The sequence below is a fragment of the Thermobia domestica genome, chromosome 3 (assembly GCF_964235325.1).
Source record: "Thermobia domestica chromosome 3, izTheDome1.hap1.1, whole genome shotgun sequence".
NCBI lineage: Eukaryota > Metazoa > Arthropoda > Insecta > Zygentoma > Lepismatidae > Thermobia > Thermobia domestica.
The window spans coordinates 69,475,444-69,493,785 of record NC_137456.1 but is presented as its reverse complement, the minus strand read 5'-3'; the positions used below and the strand labels follow the sequence as shown (position 1 = coordinate 69,493,785).

The window sequence follows — 18,342 nt, the reverse complement described above, 5'->3', positions numbered from 1 at the left end:
GGTTCGATTCCAGCCCCCGCCAAGTGAACTTTGTGGTGAGCAAACACCATGCGCGTAGATTTATCGGGGTTCTCCCGTTTCCTCCCACTTTCTTCATTCTACCATTTCTTTCATTTCTCACCGTCTGCTTTAGCCTAGCCGGCATAACCGTGCGACGTAAAACTCAAAAATTTCATCTCATTATTTTCTAAGAGAGAGAATTATTCTATACAATCCTGTCTTATAAGTTATGATGTTCAAAGGAAGGATAAAATTTAGTCCAGATTAAAGAACCAACGAGATATATTTAAGTTCCCTTGTCGACGCTTTTCGGTTCCATATTAAGATGTAGGGACACATTTCATATGTCATAGCTGTTGCATGAGACCCTAAACTTCAATTCAGATTAGAAAATTAAGGAAACACGATGTAGGACAAACAATTTATATTTCAAATAAATAGTAATGTGGATCGAATCATGTGTTACGTTGTAGGTCCAGCTCTCATTACTGGGATGAACAGGATGAGAAAACCTAGTTCAAATTAAAGAGCAAAAGCTAGGTATCTAAATTCGGTTCTCAACATGGTTCGAATCCAATATTAAGCTAGGTCCTGGTCTCATGTAGATGGTATTAAGATGGACAACCATCCACCGTATCAGTGGGTAATTACGAGTTCGATTTTAGGCGGGAACGTATGTGCTACGGTTCTCTCAAGCACAGGTACGAAATCTAGTTATATTTTGTAAGGGATATGGAAGATACACATTTTATAGTATAATTATTTTAGTGTTCTATTTAAAATAGTGTTCTCTTCATCAATTTTCCTCAATGAACTCCTTCTATTAGGAGCAATCTCAACTTTCCCCAAGAACAATGATCTACAGAAATTGCCATCATAAAGTAATCACCAAGAACAGAAATGACCTAACCTTGTTTCCATCATACCATTTGATGTCAAGATTAGAAACACATCCATGGTCCGCTACTTTTATTTAAAATTTTGAAAATGCCCTGTAATTTAAATACGATGAAGGGGTAGTCCCAAAATAAGAACCACGGCGTTCGAAATTTGATCCATGCTGGCAGTTCATATTAGATGTAAGGGTACATATACCGGTAGAATCGAAGGTTCGTGACCTTCTACTACATTTTATTATAGATTATAACATAGAGAAACTGGCTTCTAGTATTTAACCCAAAATAGAGAGAGGGAAACAGACACAGTAACTAACCAAAATGCCAAGTATGACGAGAAGTGTGTCTTTAGCTACTAGGAACAATATCTTTAATCAATAAGATGAGAATGGAGACATTTACTTTAGTAGAAATTTTTATGTTTGAAAGGTTGCAAGTTTCAGGAACGGTACACAAATCTACCTTATTTCTCGAAGATACTGAGAAGAAATTTCATAGACGAGTATTTGCTCTTGTCGTTGACTGTAGAAAAAATATGATATATCCATATGACAGAAAAGTAGAAAAACAATTGAAGCGCTTGGAGGATAAAGGTGTTGTTACATTTTTTTGAAACGTTGCATTCTGGTAGCTCATGCACGTGCTATATGTTAATCATGCTACTGAACATTATTTAGTGAGTCTTCGTCTGAGTGCAGAGATTTAGAAATGATGAAGGCAGTATGTTAACGGACAAAGTTGTGAAAGTCAATTTTCCTGTCATATTCAATTTGTTACGTAACACTTTTATCCTCTAAGCCTATATCAATTAAAGTCCATGATAGAAATAAGATGTTTGAGATCTTAGGTTCACTAATGTCTACGTATCTCTCATATGGTTACCTGATAATGAACATTTTCATTTATATTATCCATATTAGATGTCATTCCAGAACAATGGGAGAGAATAACGATTATTTAACCCTGAAAATATTATGTGTATTACTTGATATCAGTTTCTTGTGAACTTTGTGTTCTATTTATGAAATTTCTCATCTTACATATTTTTTTCTTCCTAATTCTAGATAAATTATTACAGGCACTGTTTAACAACAGACTTGGAATAAATAAATCTTATTTTAAAGAAGTTACAACACAATACTCATGATGGCTTTTATGCGAAGTAGGTGATTTCGATCTAGTTGTGGAAACAAAATGATGCTTCATACCTTTACTTTAATGTGCCTACTGTTATCTGTAATCGTAAAAATCAAAGCATCTGAAAGCACACTTGCTAATGCAGAAAATATTGCAAAGGTAAGTGTACTAATAATATTTTCGATTTCGTCTATAAAGAAAAGACGTTAACAACATGAAAATAAATTTCGGCCGGTTCTATGTAGAGGTCCTACAGTTCCTTTTTATATTAGGAATTTATTTGAAGGTATAGTAAACTGTGAAAGTAGTAGGGGAATAAGAAAGTTGTATTTGATTGTGATATTGGCGACAGCGATTCTTACGTCAAAATGAAGTGATTAGTGGATGAATGAACCTTTTAATTCATAGTATGAAAGTATGTATTCATAGTATGAACCTTTTAATTCATAGATGATAAGAAACTTTTGATGATTGTTGAAACATATCAAGGTTAACATTTAAGATACAATTCCTTCTTCACAGAATTAATAGACTTTATAAAGATTTTAAGAATAAAACAAGTATAGTATAGTATTCCAGTATAGTATAAGTAGAGGAGACTAGAGAGGTATGAGACAAGGGAGGGTGATACATTGACCTTTATTCTTTGTTGTTTGCAACACTGACATTATCCTTAAACTGAATAAGAGCGTATTTCGTGCTTCACTTGTTGAACTGTGTTGATTTGGCGATGACCAATTTGTCTTTCAAGAAAACAGAAGAAACGATTTGGAGCTATGTTTGTATTTTTCCTGTCTAGCCAATAAAATGCTTTCGACACGTAGTTTATTAGAATTTATTTTCTGTTTCTGCATGACCATTAAAGTGGATGTTTTATTTTTAATTGGGGAGATATAAAGCCACTTTGCTATTGCGAGTGTGTTTGTACAGAAAGGTTTTTAAGGAATGGGCAGGAAAGGGAGTTTTGAGACATTAAGGTAGGGGAAGCTTTGAGACGTCTCATTCCTCCCGGTTCAGTGTATCTCAAGCCTCCCTAAAATATATCTGAAGATAGTTGACAAAAATCTAGTTTATTTTCCACTATCTGTTTGCATTGTATTATTTGCATACTGATCGCATATTATGGGAATACCAGCACGCGAGTTATTTCTGGAGTAGATTTGCTCAAAACTACACGAAAGTATGCAATTGACAAACGAATACAGTATATGAGGGGAAAACGATAAGTGTTTCATTTTTTCCTGATCGGAAAGCTTCATACATTTTCTCTGAGCGGGAAGAGCAATTTTTCGAAAATAATCTAATTACAGCATGAAATGCAAATTATGGCCTCTCAGTCTCAGCAGCACATCAAGTGGCACATGAATACGCAAAAGCAATGGCACCAAGGGAAAAAAAATAGCATTATATGATTGGTATTTAGGACTCATGCACAGACATCCGAAGAACTGCGACAGGAATAAGTGTTGCACGTTCTTCGGCTTTTAATAAAGAAGAGATGGCAAATTTTTATGTAAATCTAGAACAAGCTCTGAAGAAAGAAAAGCTTCAACCACATCAATTTTGGAACGCAGATAAAACAGAAATAACAACTTATCAACAACCAGTAAAAGTAATTGATAAAAGAGGAAGTAAACAAGTAGGAAAAGCCACCAGCGCTAAAAGAGGCTCTTTGGTCATTTCGTGTTTGTAGTAAATGCAACTGGAAACAGCATGCATCCTTTCTTTATTTTCCGAGTCCATTTCAAAGAATACATGCTCTTGGGTCCTTCACCTGGTACTTCGAGAGAAACTCTCTCTCTCTCACACACACACACACACTAATGGAGTCATTTTATTAATCTTTCCACCTCATACCAGTCACAAACTCCAGTCATTAGACATTTCTGTATATTACTCTTTTAAAATTCTTTACAAGGAGTTCATTGGTGCATTATGTTGGATGTGACTCTCAATTTTTTCCTGAAAATGAAGAGTTAGAATTACGTTTCCTACAGCGTAAAACTGGTAATAAGTTTTGTTATCCTGATGTTCCTGACATTGAAGTATTTCCTTTTGTGATTTACATGCATATTGCTACCTTCTCTGAGTTCAGGAAAAATTAGTCGGTTGGAAAAAAGCTACTACAGATTTTCTATATCTCTTGATTATGTTCACTTGTATTAAGGTTATCTGCGCTTTCTGAAGTTTTTTTTCTACTTTTATTATCAGACCATATTGTATTGAAAGCATTGTCTTGGAAGTTTCCTTTTTATTCTAAATTGTATCTTACGATATTACGTCTTATGTTTAATTGGGATATATGCAAATGATACATTAGGTTAAACTTTTATCATACAATAAAGTTGAGTTGATTTTAGTTTAGCGTCCCTTTCAGCAGCGAGGCTATATGAGACGTGGACCTACTGATTAACGTGGAATCCGAACCACATGAGCTCCCGCCGGGAATCGAACCCGGATCTCCCACGCCAAAGGCGCGTACGCTAACCACTTAGCCACGGAGTCATCATACAATAAAGATATAAATTGATTTTACTTGTGTTTTTTCCTACTATAATTTTTAAACGAATTAAAACGTCATGTTTCAGTTTTCTTTCTTGAGGTATTCTCTTAATACGTTTCAATAAAATTGTACTTAATATATGATGTATTATACAATTTAAATAAATTCCAAATTTATGTCGATATAGTAAAACAAGGTTTTTATATGGCACAATATACTATGTCTCACACCTCCCAACTATCTGTCTCAGTCCTCCCTTACGTAGGGAGGAATGATACACTTTCTACCACCCAACATAATTCCAAACAACTTTTTTGTTGATACCGATCTATACAAAGTAAATATATAAGTAGAGTTACAATATACTATCATCACACTGCTTTTCATACGAATATGATTATTTGTTTGGAAGAAAAAATATCTTAAGTAAATTTTGTCTCATATCTCCCCAGTCTCCTCTACTTACAGATCTAGCAAAAACAATTGCTATATTTCTCATACGCTTCATTTAATGTGTAAACAAATTATGTGCATTGTTCTGCTATTGTAAATAATATTAACATTTACCGAGGCACCTGTCTTCTACAAGAGCTACATTTATATAGCCATATTTTCTTTTCACTTCCCTCTGGTATGATTTAGGGGCGAGAAAAACTAAATCAATTTTCAATGCCAGTGTGACGAAGCGATTCTCCACTCACACTCTTTTGTAGGTAGTGAAAATGAATCAGCCTAAACTCATTTGGCTTTAGTATATAGTGTATCCAAATAAAAACAATGCATAAAAAAATTAATGTAAGACCCATCAGGTTGATGTATGTGTATGGGTGTGTTTTCAAGAAGTTCTAGCAGAATTCACAACTTGCTAATGAGAGCAATACACATATGTGCTAGACTTACATGGAGGTGGTGTGATTTCTTTCCCACGTACCTCTTGTACATCTGAAGTAGAGCTTGTGATCGGCGGCAATGAACCTTTATACTTCCATGGACTCTGCTGTGATTAACTCGAACAAAGTTGAGGCTTTCTCGTCTCTCCTCTCTGAAGTGATGTATAGTCATAGTTGGTCTTGAAGTAAATCGAAATAGTTTAACTGACTACTAACAGCCTCAGTCAATAGATGATCGAATCAGACTACAGACGGAAAACCAAGGCTGGCAGCAAAACTGGCAGCTAAAAGACTGCAGAGGAAGACCCGGAACGACAGACAATAGTACGGAGCAAAAAAATCAAATTTTCGAGTATCGAATTCTAATAGGACTCAAAAGTTGCGTATTCGCGTGTTAATCAATGGAAAGCAATGAGAAAATCACACTTTGGATCTTCAATTCGCGCAAACGGCCGAAAGTTTAAAAAAAAAATATATATATAAAAAACACCAAAATCGGGCTTTACTCAAGAAATATACATAATACTTTTTTCATTTCTATAGCTTCGAAGTACTTTATTTTAGTTGTATGAGGTCATGTTTGTTAAATAATTCGTTAATGTGAGTGATTTTATACATTTTATTTTTCACAATGATTTTGCAGCTCCTCGCCCATTTCTCAACGCTTTCTTCTTCATGAAATGACCCAGAACCCATCACGAGGGGGTGGCTTTAATGCGAGTTCTACCCACACCCTACCGAACCATCCTACCAATTAGAGTGTGCTAAAGTATGTTGATTTAGTCAAGCATTTAGCCTTATTATCAGATTTAAAAAAAAATCAAATTATGGCATTGTGAGTCTTGAGAACAAAGTAGCTCTAATGTAACCATCTCTGTTTTCCTACAGACTCTGTGACAAGTTCGACACATCTTTCAACTGCCGGATTATGGCATGGAAAATTTGAGAAGTCAAGCTCATGACCAGATTTGTCAGTTTCTGTTGACAAGCTTTCAAGCACTGGAGGAGAGACAGCTTTTATATTCTTCAATCTATGAGTTCACTGTTGTTCGTGGAATCAAAATTTATTCAAGATGACATAAAAGTTCTATAAAATTTCCCTTCAGATCTTGATTTCTTGCCTCTAGCATTCTCCTATAACCCAATTCTCGTACGTGTTCTCTCTCATCCACTGTCATAGCCAACAATATATTCTCTAGATGAGAGAAGAACGCGTTTCTCTCAATCACAGGATCGATGATTCTTTTAATGTTGTTTGACAAATGTCTTGTTGTTTGACTACCTTCAAAATATGTTTAGGTCCATAATTCACTAACTGATATCTCTTTTTGTCGAACCAGACAGAGGAATATGTCTTTATCATGTAGTTTACAAACACTTTGAGTTCGTTAGTAGGATTTGTTTGAGAAACGTACAACCGTAAGACCAGGTTTGCACATGTCAGCTATAGAGTGACTGAAAGGTCCAGGATCACTTATGGACACATCTGGGGCACACTTTTCTGTTTGAATTGCTCTATAAGAACTTTTATGGCACCTTCAATAAATTTTAATGTCACGGACTGCAGTGAGCTGATAGATTTGAGAAAACGTAAGCTGTCTCCCCCTCCAGTGCCTGAAAGCTTGACAACAGAAACTTATGTATGACATCTTATCACTTATGTATGACAAATCTGGTCATGAGTTTGACTTCTTAAATTTTCTACGCCATACTTATTCAGTTAAAAGATGTGTCAAATTTGTCTGTAGGAAAAGTTTTGGGACAGAAAAAACAGAGATGGCTACATTAGAGCTACTTTATTCTCAAGACTCACAATGCCAAAATTTGATTTTTAAAAAATCTTATTTTAAGGCTAAATCCTTGACTAAATCAACAAAATTTAGCACACCCTAATTGGTAGGATTGTAATGCACCACATCAACTTCCAATCCCTGGTTGGAAGTTGCCAAGTTACACGGTAATACTATAATGTACTGTTTTTACAAGATGTTAAATATTGATTTTAGCTGGATACGAACCTCTGTATTAACTGTTAAACGCTGTCGTGTTCTGCAAGTAGACGTCTATAAGGTGTTAGTTTGGGTCCCAACTTCCTTGCAATTCAATGACTTCGAAAACAGTTCCTAGGTTCTTTTCGATTGAAACAGCTTCCTTTTTAATTAGCGCAGTCCTACGATGAAACTTCCGAGATTCCTTCGTGAGAACTGAGCTAAGCTTTGGCCCGATGCAACGGAGTCGCCACCCTCGCTCAAAATGGCTTAGGGAAATTGAAACTTAGAAGATGAACAGATTCTAGGAGACATGAGAGTTAACGTTTGTGAAAGTATGAATAGTGCAGTACCAAAGTATATAAAAATGTATTAATGAGTTACATTAATATACAATCTGTAATTATAATAATTATAATTAAAACTCAAGTAACGTAATTTTGTTTAAATCTGTTTATCATCAATGATACAGATACAAATTCTATCGACAAATCTCCGTATTTATTATCATGTATTCTTCTTCTGAACAGTAAGGAGAACGGACTTTCACAGACTCAGTTAGATACAGATTAAATACTCTTATATTTTCTTCGATTTGCAAGAAAACCATTAATGCTTTAAACACAGGTATGTTTCGGAAGCAAAGGAAGTACGCGGTTATTACTATTATTCACTATTCTTCATTCGACCGATCCTTATATATATTTTCTTTATTTTTTTTATTAGTAACTTCTTATTCTTCTTTACTTAATAACACAATTACCATTTTATTAATACATTCATAATAACTCATTCAGCAAATAATTCGTTTTCCTTTATACGTTAATAAATACCAAATCATATTTTATTATTTTTAAATAATATATACCGTCGTACTATACTACGAAGCTTCCATATCTACCACTTTGAGCAAACATCATCTACTTTGAGTCAATTGGTCCGTAAATTGTACAGTAATCATTAAGTTTAAAGATTCTTCAATTCTGTTTCTGCATGCTTCGATAGACAGTAATATACTAGTAAATAAATGATATTGCATAATTTAGAGAACTTCTAAATTGACATTTCAAATAGTCGTAGAATTTAATAGTATACATGAAATTTGGAATTACTTTGGTTATTTTTATATTCCGGAATAAATCATTTGGAAGATAATATGGTGGCAAAAGATGATAGGGGAGAGAGAAGAATCTCTCCCGAATAGTTTAAACTTTAGCAATTCATTTTATTAATTATTCCTTCCTTCTCAATAAAATTTTATAATTATTTACTGTTTTACCTGCTATGTTATTTTAATATTTCAAACTCGGCTTTCGAAGGTTAATACGATATTTTCCAAAAATATGCACCAACTTCTAAATCCCTATGTTAATCTATATATATAAAAGAGAACGTACAATTCTTTGTCCGCTCATCACGCTAATACGGCTGAACCAATTTCTTTCATTTTTGGGGGGTTATTAGGATTTGGACCCTAGATGGTTTTTATCATATCACTTTAATTTTTAATTACCAGTGTCTTGAGATAATTGACCATTCAAGTGTCCATAACGTACAAATCCTTTGTTATTAGTTCATCATAGGTAAAAATAAACGTATTTATATGCAACCCGCATGACCGTGTCACTCGGCGGGTTAACATAAGTGACAGGCGATATAGAGCGGAAAATAGCTTGAATCTTCTGTTTAAAATTTTTTAATTGATTTGCTTATTTTTACAGACACTTTTACAATATGCCAGCACCGGGATGACCGCAGCGAAGCGGGGCGGGTTAACATAAATGACAGGCGATATAATGTTAAGATTTACTGCAATCTTCTATGGTTTTTATCATATCACTTGAAAGCGAAAAAGTAAAAATTATCTAAGTAACAAAGTTTATTGCGTTCCGGGGTGACCGCAGCGAAGCGGGGTGAACGCTGCTAGTACACATATATATATATATCTTTTTCGTTTCGAAAACAATTTATTATTTTTCTGTACTTTCATTTTCAACATCTTGAGATGCAGATCAAAAACCAATTGTAATCCAAATTTTAAATTCTGGGATACGGATTAAAATCCAAGTTGTAGTTCACGAACATCTAGTAATGCGCTAGGCACAGGTATATTTTAGTGGCGCATTACAGGATGGTTGGGTATGGTGTGGGTGGAACTCGAATTACAACCACCTCCTCGTAATGGGTCTTGGGCCATTTCATGCAGAAGTAAGCGTTGAGGAATGGACGAGGGGCTGCAAAATCATTATGAAAATAAAACGTATAAAATCACTCACATTAACGAATTATTAACAAACATGACCTCACGCAACTAAAATAAAATACTTAGAGGCTATAGAAATTAAAAAAAAAAGTAATATGTATATTTCTTGCGTAAAGGTAAATTTTGGTGTTTTTTAAATATTTTTTTAAGGTTAGGCCGTTTGCGCAAACTGAAGGTCCAAAGTGTGATAATTTTCGTTATTTTCCCATTGATTAACATGCGGATACACAACTTTCGAGCCCTATTAGAATTCGATACTCGAAAATCAGATTTTTTTTTTTCGTTCCACCATAATAGACAATTCCAAAGATCCGGAAACATCCAAATCTTAATATTTTATATGGGATCAACGCTTCCTTATTTCATTGTTTTCCCATTCTTGAATTGGTTACTTTCTTTATGGTTTTGCCATCGAATGACTCTCAGCTTGCTCAATGTGTGTGCGTAAGACGAAATTTTGACAACTCATGTACTCTACTAAGCGTTCCTTGAAAACACGCAGGAAATTACGTCGGTTGTTTCTCAATATTTCCGCCTAACAAAATATATGCGTTTGCATTTGTATTCTTCTCTTTTGATTTTGTTTCATCTTTTATATTTTCCTGTTTCCTAGTTCAGTGTCCTGAGTCGCTGCTATACACAGAAATTACAATTTAAAATATGCTACCTATCGTTTCCCTTGGGTGCTGGCTTCCGAAGAACTCCCTAAGAAAACAGCTGATAACAATTCTGGTCCAGGCTCATACTCTGTTCAGGCGCAGATTGATAATATTAAAATATGACAAGTGATTTGGCATGAGCAACGTTGGTGCTTTTGAGACTCAGGTTGTATTATACTTACTTTTACGTATGCATACGTATACATATACGTAACTGGCAAGCCGACTGCTCGCAGGGATTCATACACACATGAATGAAGACGATAATATTTCCTTAGGTGAATTCTTATTTATTAAACACGCATATACATGGATACGGAGTGAAATAAGAAATATATATATTAACAACACAAAATTTTCACTTTATAGAGCTAAATGCTCAAACAGAAGAAGTTACAATGATGCAATCAAATAAACGAAATAATGAAAAATAAAACACTTAATGCTGCATGATAAATATGCGCACACTATATAAAAACACTAGAAACATAGCCCTTGTATTTAATATCGCTTGCACTATAAATTTACTATTCGCTCTGAGATGAGACTTTTACTGCGTAATTATGACCAGGGGAATGGGAAGATACGTGAAGCACTGATTGATGACATTTCTTGACTCCAAAGAAATGCTACATGTCCAGAAGATATTCGTTCACTTGTTAACTTCACACGAAAGTCAAATTCTTTTTACATATTTAAGTTTTCGTGGCACTCGGTTATATTAGTATGGTGACAAAATGTTCTTCCTGATTATTCGTTGTTTCTTCCTGATTATTCGTTGTTTCTTCCTACGATGTCTTGGGCTCACTCCCCGCTTCTACTCACGCTTGGGAACAACCCGTTCGCTATTCTCAGGGTTGGTAATGCATTATACAAAATAATAAAGAAATGTTAAAGTTTTCTGCACTCATACTAACTGGGCCATTCCACGCGAAAGTGAGCCTGAACCCAAATTTTCGAAAACTGTTAAAATCAATGCATTTCTACGTATATATGAAGTAAATAGAACGAAATTTACTTTTTCACAAAGAAAAACTTATTTATACTTAGAATTCACGTAAAATTTTAAGTCTGAGTTGTGAATTTGTAACATGTCAGCTGGGAGGAAAATTTTTATTCTTGTTATCGGCAACATTTTGCGGTATATTGTGCATGTTTGGCTGAAGTAACTTCGAGCTATTCAAGATGATTCTTTTTGCTACAAGCTGCAGTTGAAATAGTGTTTACAGGATAAAAATTGTTTATAATATCATTAAAGATATAAACGTCAACTTGAGTGTCCTGCCCGTGACAGAAAACTACCAAAAGTTATTGTACTGAATTACTAAATTTGTGAATGTGGTTCGTACTTAGTAGAAGTAACAATTTTCACGTGTACTTCACGTTTACCAAATTTTGGACTAATGCTAATAATATATTTCGATTTATTTCAATTTGAAAACTTGTCCTGCCCGTGACAGTGGGCATGCCACTGGTGGGATAGTTTGTGTACATTGGTTATTCAAGATAGAAAATTATTCCATGTGTACTAAAATAAAGTTTTCTAAGCATGAACATTATTTACTTAAATAGAGGATTATGTATTACTGTCAGTATGATGTTTTAACTTAAAATAAATGTCGAATAAATATTATCATTAGTGTCACCTTTCTGTTCGTTTCAAGGGAGCAGTAGATGGGATTGAAGTACGTACAAAACGGCCAGTATGGAACTTTATGAAACAAAACAAAATAATTGTAGAATGTGCTGCTAATTTCGTAGCAGCTTTAAACTCTTCGTTTCAAAATATATCTGTTTTACTATTATCATCAGCAGAAATTGAGAAAAAAAAAAAAAAAAGACGCTTTGAATAAAAGACGGGAAAATGCTCTTGTCAATTGAATGTCCCCAATCAAAACAGTTATTCCTGCAATTTGACAGTGAAAATTTGGTAGTTCGTCGAACTTTTAAATTAGAGCTTCATCCGTATAAAATCTTTAAATGTCTAATAGACTTTTATTCAGATTCTGAAAATGGTGACTCCAAAAGCCATGAAGGTATCCTGAGGGACGACTTACAAGGCTTGTGCATGTTAACAAGACTTGTGTTAGACCAGCTGTTGAAGATATGGCACAATAAACATATTTGTTGCTGGAATTTTTCTCTAGTGGACAGAAAAAGAAAACAGACATGCAACTATCTCACAAAGCCCAGTAGAAGAGGACGAAGAAGTCAATGAAATTCGTATGAAGACCGTAAGCGATTGCGGTAAAATTTTCAAGACTGTTGAAGATGTGTCTTACGTGCATTTCGATCAAATAATACCTTTGATACCAGCAGTGCTGTGCCCCGGGGGGAGGGGGGCGAGCGTGGTTATGGCCCCGGGCGTCAAAGTAAGGGGGCGCAAAATTCAGGAGGAATATATATATATATATATATATATATATATATATATATATATATATATATATATATATATATATATATATATATATGAAAATGGAAGGAAAACAGTATTAAAAAGTGCTCAAACTCAAGGAAAAGTAGAGTTTATTTTTGAAAATTTTCTTATGCATCGCGCCAACCATGGTGACGCTTTGCGGCTGGTCTGTCGATCTCACTCATATTTACGGGGGCGCCGTCGCGACGCGTCGTATACTCTCGCCCCGGGCGCTGATTTTCCACGGCACGGGCACTGGATACCAGCACCTATTTTATATACTGTTAGACAGTGTTTTTTACGAATTTCCCTACAAGGTGGGTGTAAATGGGCAAATAAAACCATTTCCTAAAGTGTAGGTGGTGAGAAATAAGTGTACAACATATTATTATTTTTATGTGGTAAAAGCGAGCCTCAACTAAAGTAAATATAATTATTTATGTAAAATGCTATAACAGAACAGCAGATATTAACTTATTTTCCATTTTATTTCATTTTTGAAATCATTCTTATTGAGATGTTGTGTGTTGATTCACACGGTGTCCTGCCCGTGACAACCATGTGTCCTGCCCGTGACACAGTAAAGTTTAGTTTATTCATTAAATAAATATTTGGCAAATTCTATTATGTGAAGTTTGTTTAAAAATTTCATCATTTATACATTTCCGTTTAAATAAAAACATTTTGAGCCAAGAATTCACAGAGTTTTGTAACATTCACTTGGTGTGTCGAAAGTCACTTCTCTTTTTTGTCCCCACCCGTGACAGACAATTAGGAATTAATATTTTCTACTCTAAACAGAAAAAAATACTGAAAACATCAGCTACATATGCTCCCAAGTCTGTACTGCTCATATATAATACAATTAGCAGAATTTATGTTGTACTTTTAGAAATATTCAACTTTAAAGCATCAAAAATGTAGTGTAAATGTCCTGCCCGTGACGATGGAATGGCCCAACTAACTAACTAACTCTATGGCCTATGGAACCCGCAGGTTCAGTGCCGCGTTCACAAAAGCTCTCCACTGACTTCTATCCTTAGCTAATTGCATCCAGTTTCTACTTTGTATTCCTATCTCTGCGAGATCCATCTTAATATTATCCTCCCATCTGCGCCTAGGTCTTCCTAATGGTCGTTTCCCTATGGGTCTTCCAGTCAAGACTTTGAAAGCGTTTCTACTTTCTTCCATTCTAGCTACATGACCTGCCCACCTAAGCCTCCTAGACTTGACGACCCTAACAATGTTGGGTAAACCGTATAAACTATGTAGTTCCTCGTTATGAAGTTTCCGCCATTCCCCATTCCCGTTCCTTTTGGGTCCGAATATTCTTCTCAGGATCCTGTTCTCAAATACTTTCAGTCTATGTTCTTCCCTCAGAGTAAGTGACCATGTTTCGCAACCATACAGAACAACAGGCATGATTATCGTTTTATATATTTTAAGCTTCAAATTCTTCGACAGAATTCGCGACGACAAGAGATTTTGAACCGAATAGTAACACGAATTCCCTGCTTTTAGTCGACATTTAATTTCTTCGTGAATATGATTTTCATCTGTTAATATTGATCCTAAATATTTGAAAGTATCCACTTTATCAAAAGTATTATTTAATATTTTAACGCCCTCACAGTTTGCCGTATTACGGTCCCGACGCACTTCCATGTATTTAGTTTTCTCTGCATTTACTTCTAAACCCATGTCCCTGCAAGCATTTAATAAGATCTCTGCTTTTTGTTTCTACTGTTCTCCTATCATCCCCTATTAAATTTACATAATCAACATATGCCATCACCTGGTGAATACCGTTCAACTGTAGGCCCTGGTTGCTATCTTTGATTTTCCTTATAGCGTATTCCAGCACAAAGTTAAATAATAATGGCGACAACGCATCTCCTTGTTTCAGGCCATTTTCGACGTGAAAGCTCGTGGACAAAAATTTTCCTACCCGGACTTTACTTTGGGATTCACTTAAGCATATCTTAATTAATCCAATTAGCTTTCTCGGTATTCCAAGTTCTGTAAGAACGTTGTACAATGTTTCTCTCCTAACCGAGTCGTAAGCCTTTCTAAAATCAATAAATAGTTAATGTACCGGGATATTGTATTCCCACTTTTTTTTTCGAGTATTTGGCGAATGGTAAATATTTGGTCGATAGTTGATCGATTTCGTCTAAATCCGCACTGATAATCTCCAATAATTTCATCTGCGTATGGGGTCAATCTTGCTAATAGAATATTTGAAAGGATTTTATAGGATGTTGACAGAAGAGAAATGCCTCGATAATTATTACAGTCAGTTTTTTCGCCTTTCTTGTGAATTGGAACAATGATTGATTCTTTCCACTCTTGTGGCAATTCTTCCTTGTTCCAGATAAGGAGAATGAGTTTGTGTATCTTGTTCCACAATTTTTCGCCTCCAGCTAAAATTAACTCAGCCGGAATTTCATCCACACCCGGAGATTTGTGTTTCTTTAATTTCTTTATAGCGGCTTCTACTTCTATTCGATTGGGTTCTGGAATATACGGTTCTGCGGTGTGTATCTCCTTTTCTCCACGCGCATTAGTTTTTGGCTGCGTGTTCAGCAAATCGTCAAAGAAATCTTTCCATCTATTTAAGAGGCTATCCGTATCAGTGAGAACTGTTCCGTCAGCTTTCTTTAATATATAAGCACGAGGTTGATAGCCTTTCTTAAATTCGCCTATCCCCTTATACATGTCACGAATATTTTTATTTTTACTATTATCTTCAAGTTCCTTAATTTTAGCTTTCAAAAAATCGCGTTTCTTTGTTCTAAAAGTTTTGGAAGTTTCCCGCCGGATATCTGCGAAATTTTGTGTAGTTATTTCATTCGGATTTTGTAGCCACCGTAATTTTGCCTGTTTTCTCTTCTCTGCTAGTTTAATGCATTCTTGGTCGAACCATGGTTTGTTCCTATGTATTTCCGCGTGTCCCAATTTTTCTATTGCTGAACTTTTAATGCTATCTCTAATTTCAATCCAAGTATCCTCAACACTAGTGCATTCCGAGTCTTCTAACCCGAGAATCTATTCGAAACTTCAATCTGGTATTCCTTTCTTACATGGCTCTCTTCTAATTTCTTTAAATTAAATCTCTCCGTTTTCGGACATTGAGTATTACCTTTATTGAACGATAATCTCTCCCGTATTATCGCTACTACCAGGTAGTGATCAGTGTCACAATCAGCCCCTCTAAACGACCGGACGTCATTTATGCTAGATTGTCTTCTTCTATCTCTGCACTCATACACAATACCAATATGACGACGTTATAAGGGAGGACACTGGCAACATTTGTTTCAGTCCCGTGGGAGTGAAACTTGGAAGTGATAGTTGAAAAAAGTGTTGCAGTCTGAACTAGTAGATTCTTTCCATGGCTATTAGATTTTTATACACTACTGTTATACGTAAAACAGTTCAGTGGAAAGGAGCGAACGTTGGTAATTGTGTGAATGAGTCATTTCACCTACGACTCCTGCGAGCCAGGAACACTGTTTTCACGGTGGGAAGGATGACGTAATATGAGTATGTGGGAACATGACAGACGACGGAAATTCGTTCACGCACAGTATCAACTTCAGGTCCAAAAGTATTCCCAATCTTAATAAATGTTGTTGTGAAGAAAATATATATGGAACAGTCATGGTAACGAAAACTATAAGTTGGTAACTATTTTTAGGGAAAGAAAAAAATGAGCTTGCTGCTACGAAGCACTTTGTCCAGACGATAAGCGTTGTATGGAAAAACAACAAGTTCTTTGTTCCACCGTCAGAAACGATAAGAGCGACTAAAGAACACCTGCAGATAAAGAAAGAGTTGAAGTTCTCACCAGCAAGGAAAATAGCTTTTCTTTTCTATGAGTAAAATAATGATTTCATTGCATGAATAAAAGTTAAAGAAGGAATACACTGTTCGTCCAAAAACGTAGTTTTGTGGCCGGGCTGACGGTCACAAATAATATTGCCAAAAATCAAAATAATACCACCACCCCTGAAGAAAATACACTCGTCTACCGTATTGAGTGTGAAACAAAAACCATGTATAATAAATAATATGGCAGACAGCAAAATATACATCAGAAATAAGTAATAAAATTGAAATAATGAACGAAAATGAATTACTAAATACATAAAACCATGAAATATACGATATAATAAACATACAAACATCATAATGAATATTATTGAGGTTAGTAATATATATACGAATGTCTTTATTTATTCCAAAACAAAACACTTCACTTCATTCCATTCCCATTCAACCCTTATAGATGAAATGTAACAACTCATCTAAGTGTTGAATTGCTAAATTCATTTTCCCAACACAAGAAGTATGTGTGTTATGAAGATCCAAAAGGGATATGAATGAGGTCCATGCCATTATTCAAGGTCTTGAGAATGATTTAAAGCCTCTGCAGAATCAATTTATCCCCAGCATGGAGGTTCAAAGCTTTATTGCAATCCTTCGTAAAAGCCTTGAGCATTAACTAATGTGAACATTAAATTCATCAGTCAACTCCTTGCAATAAGCTATATAACTTAAAACCCAACACATGACGAACTTAACGAGCTCACTACAAACATTCAGTCGAGTATAGAGTCGTTTAAGGGAGAACATAAAACGCTTCGTAATGACATTAGGTAGCTGCCACCTTATGAGGTCTCCGAATTCCCGTGAATAAGTTCGAGACACTATTGGCTACACTAAAACAGTACAATACATCCACTTTAGAGATAACTTTTTCGTCCAATGTGTTGTTGAATGAGAAACACATAGAATGGAGGTAACTCCAACAGGTACTTAACTCAATCTAGGAAATATTGGGAATCCGCTAGGTTTCTAGAAGGATGCAGATCAAGATGATAATTTTCCCTAAATTTCTAGTAAATTAGACTTTGAAAATGCTGTTGCAAAACTCGAAGAATGCTTGAAGTGTACATAAAGAAACCGACATTAAAGCCACGTCTTAATCGCTTACAGAGTTCCTTTGGTCAATTGTTCTCAAACGACATTTCCCGTTATCTTTCCCTTTCAAGAGATTCATATACGTGGCATTAACCCTAGAATGGCAAGCATGCTAAAAGAAGCACTATTGGCAAGCATTAGTAAATATTACGACTATATTATAAAATCAAATTTGGGTAAGGTTATGGAAAAAAAAACTAAATATTTTATACATATTCTGAAAGCTTATTTAGTACTCAATAAGATACCGTTGCTATATGCCCTAAGTAAAAGAATACATTATAGAAGTATTTCAACATGAAAAAGTATTTCATAATGATAAAGAAAAATGTAAATGAAAATATATGTAAACTAAATATATGTTTAACTTGACAAATTATGCGTAATTTGCTCAAAATTACTAAGTACAGTAATAATGCTAAGTCTTGGACATAAAATTGTAATATAACTTGGAAACAGAGTACGCAAAGTCTACATTTGAAATTTAACTTTCTTCCGTGCATGCGACACACACCATACCTCGATGCACGGCGCAAAACGGATGTCGGCATTGATCACAATAGTTTGCAGTCATGCGTCTTTTTTGATAAGGACAAATCTT

General features: G+C 35.0%; 1 protein-coding gene across 1 annotated transcript in view; it reads left to right on the top strand.

Moving 5' to 3' along the window:
* Positions 1–18,342, top strand: part of LOC145680481 (uncharacterized) — a 63,654-nt gene that overhangs the window by 15,382 nt on the left and 29,930 nt on the right. The window contains exon 2 of the mRNA XM_081751055.1: positions 1,961–2,192. Within this exon, the coding sequence (XP_081607181.1) occupies positions 2,091–2,192 (102 nt within the window). The 5' untranslated portion in view covers positions 1,961–2,090. The remainder of the gene's footprint in view (positions 1–1,960; positions 2,193–18,342) is intronic.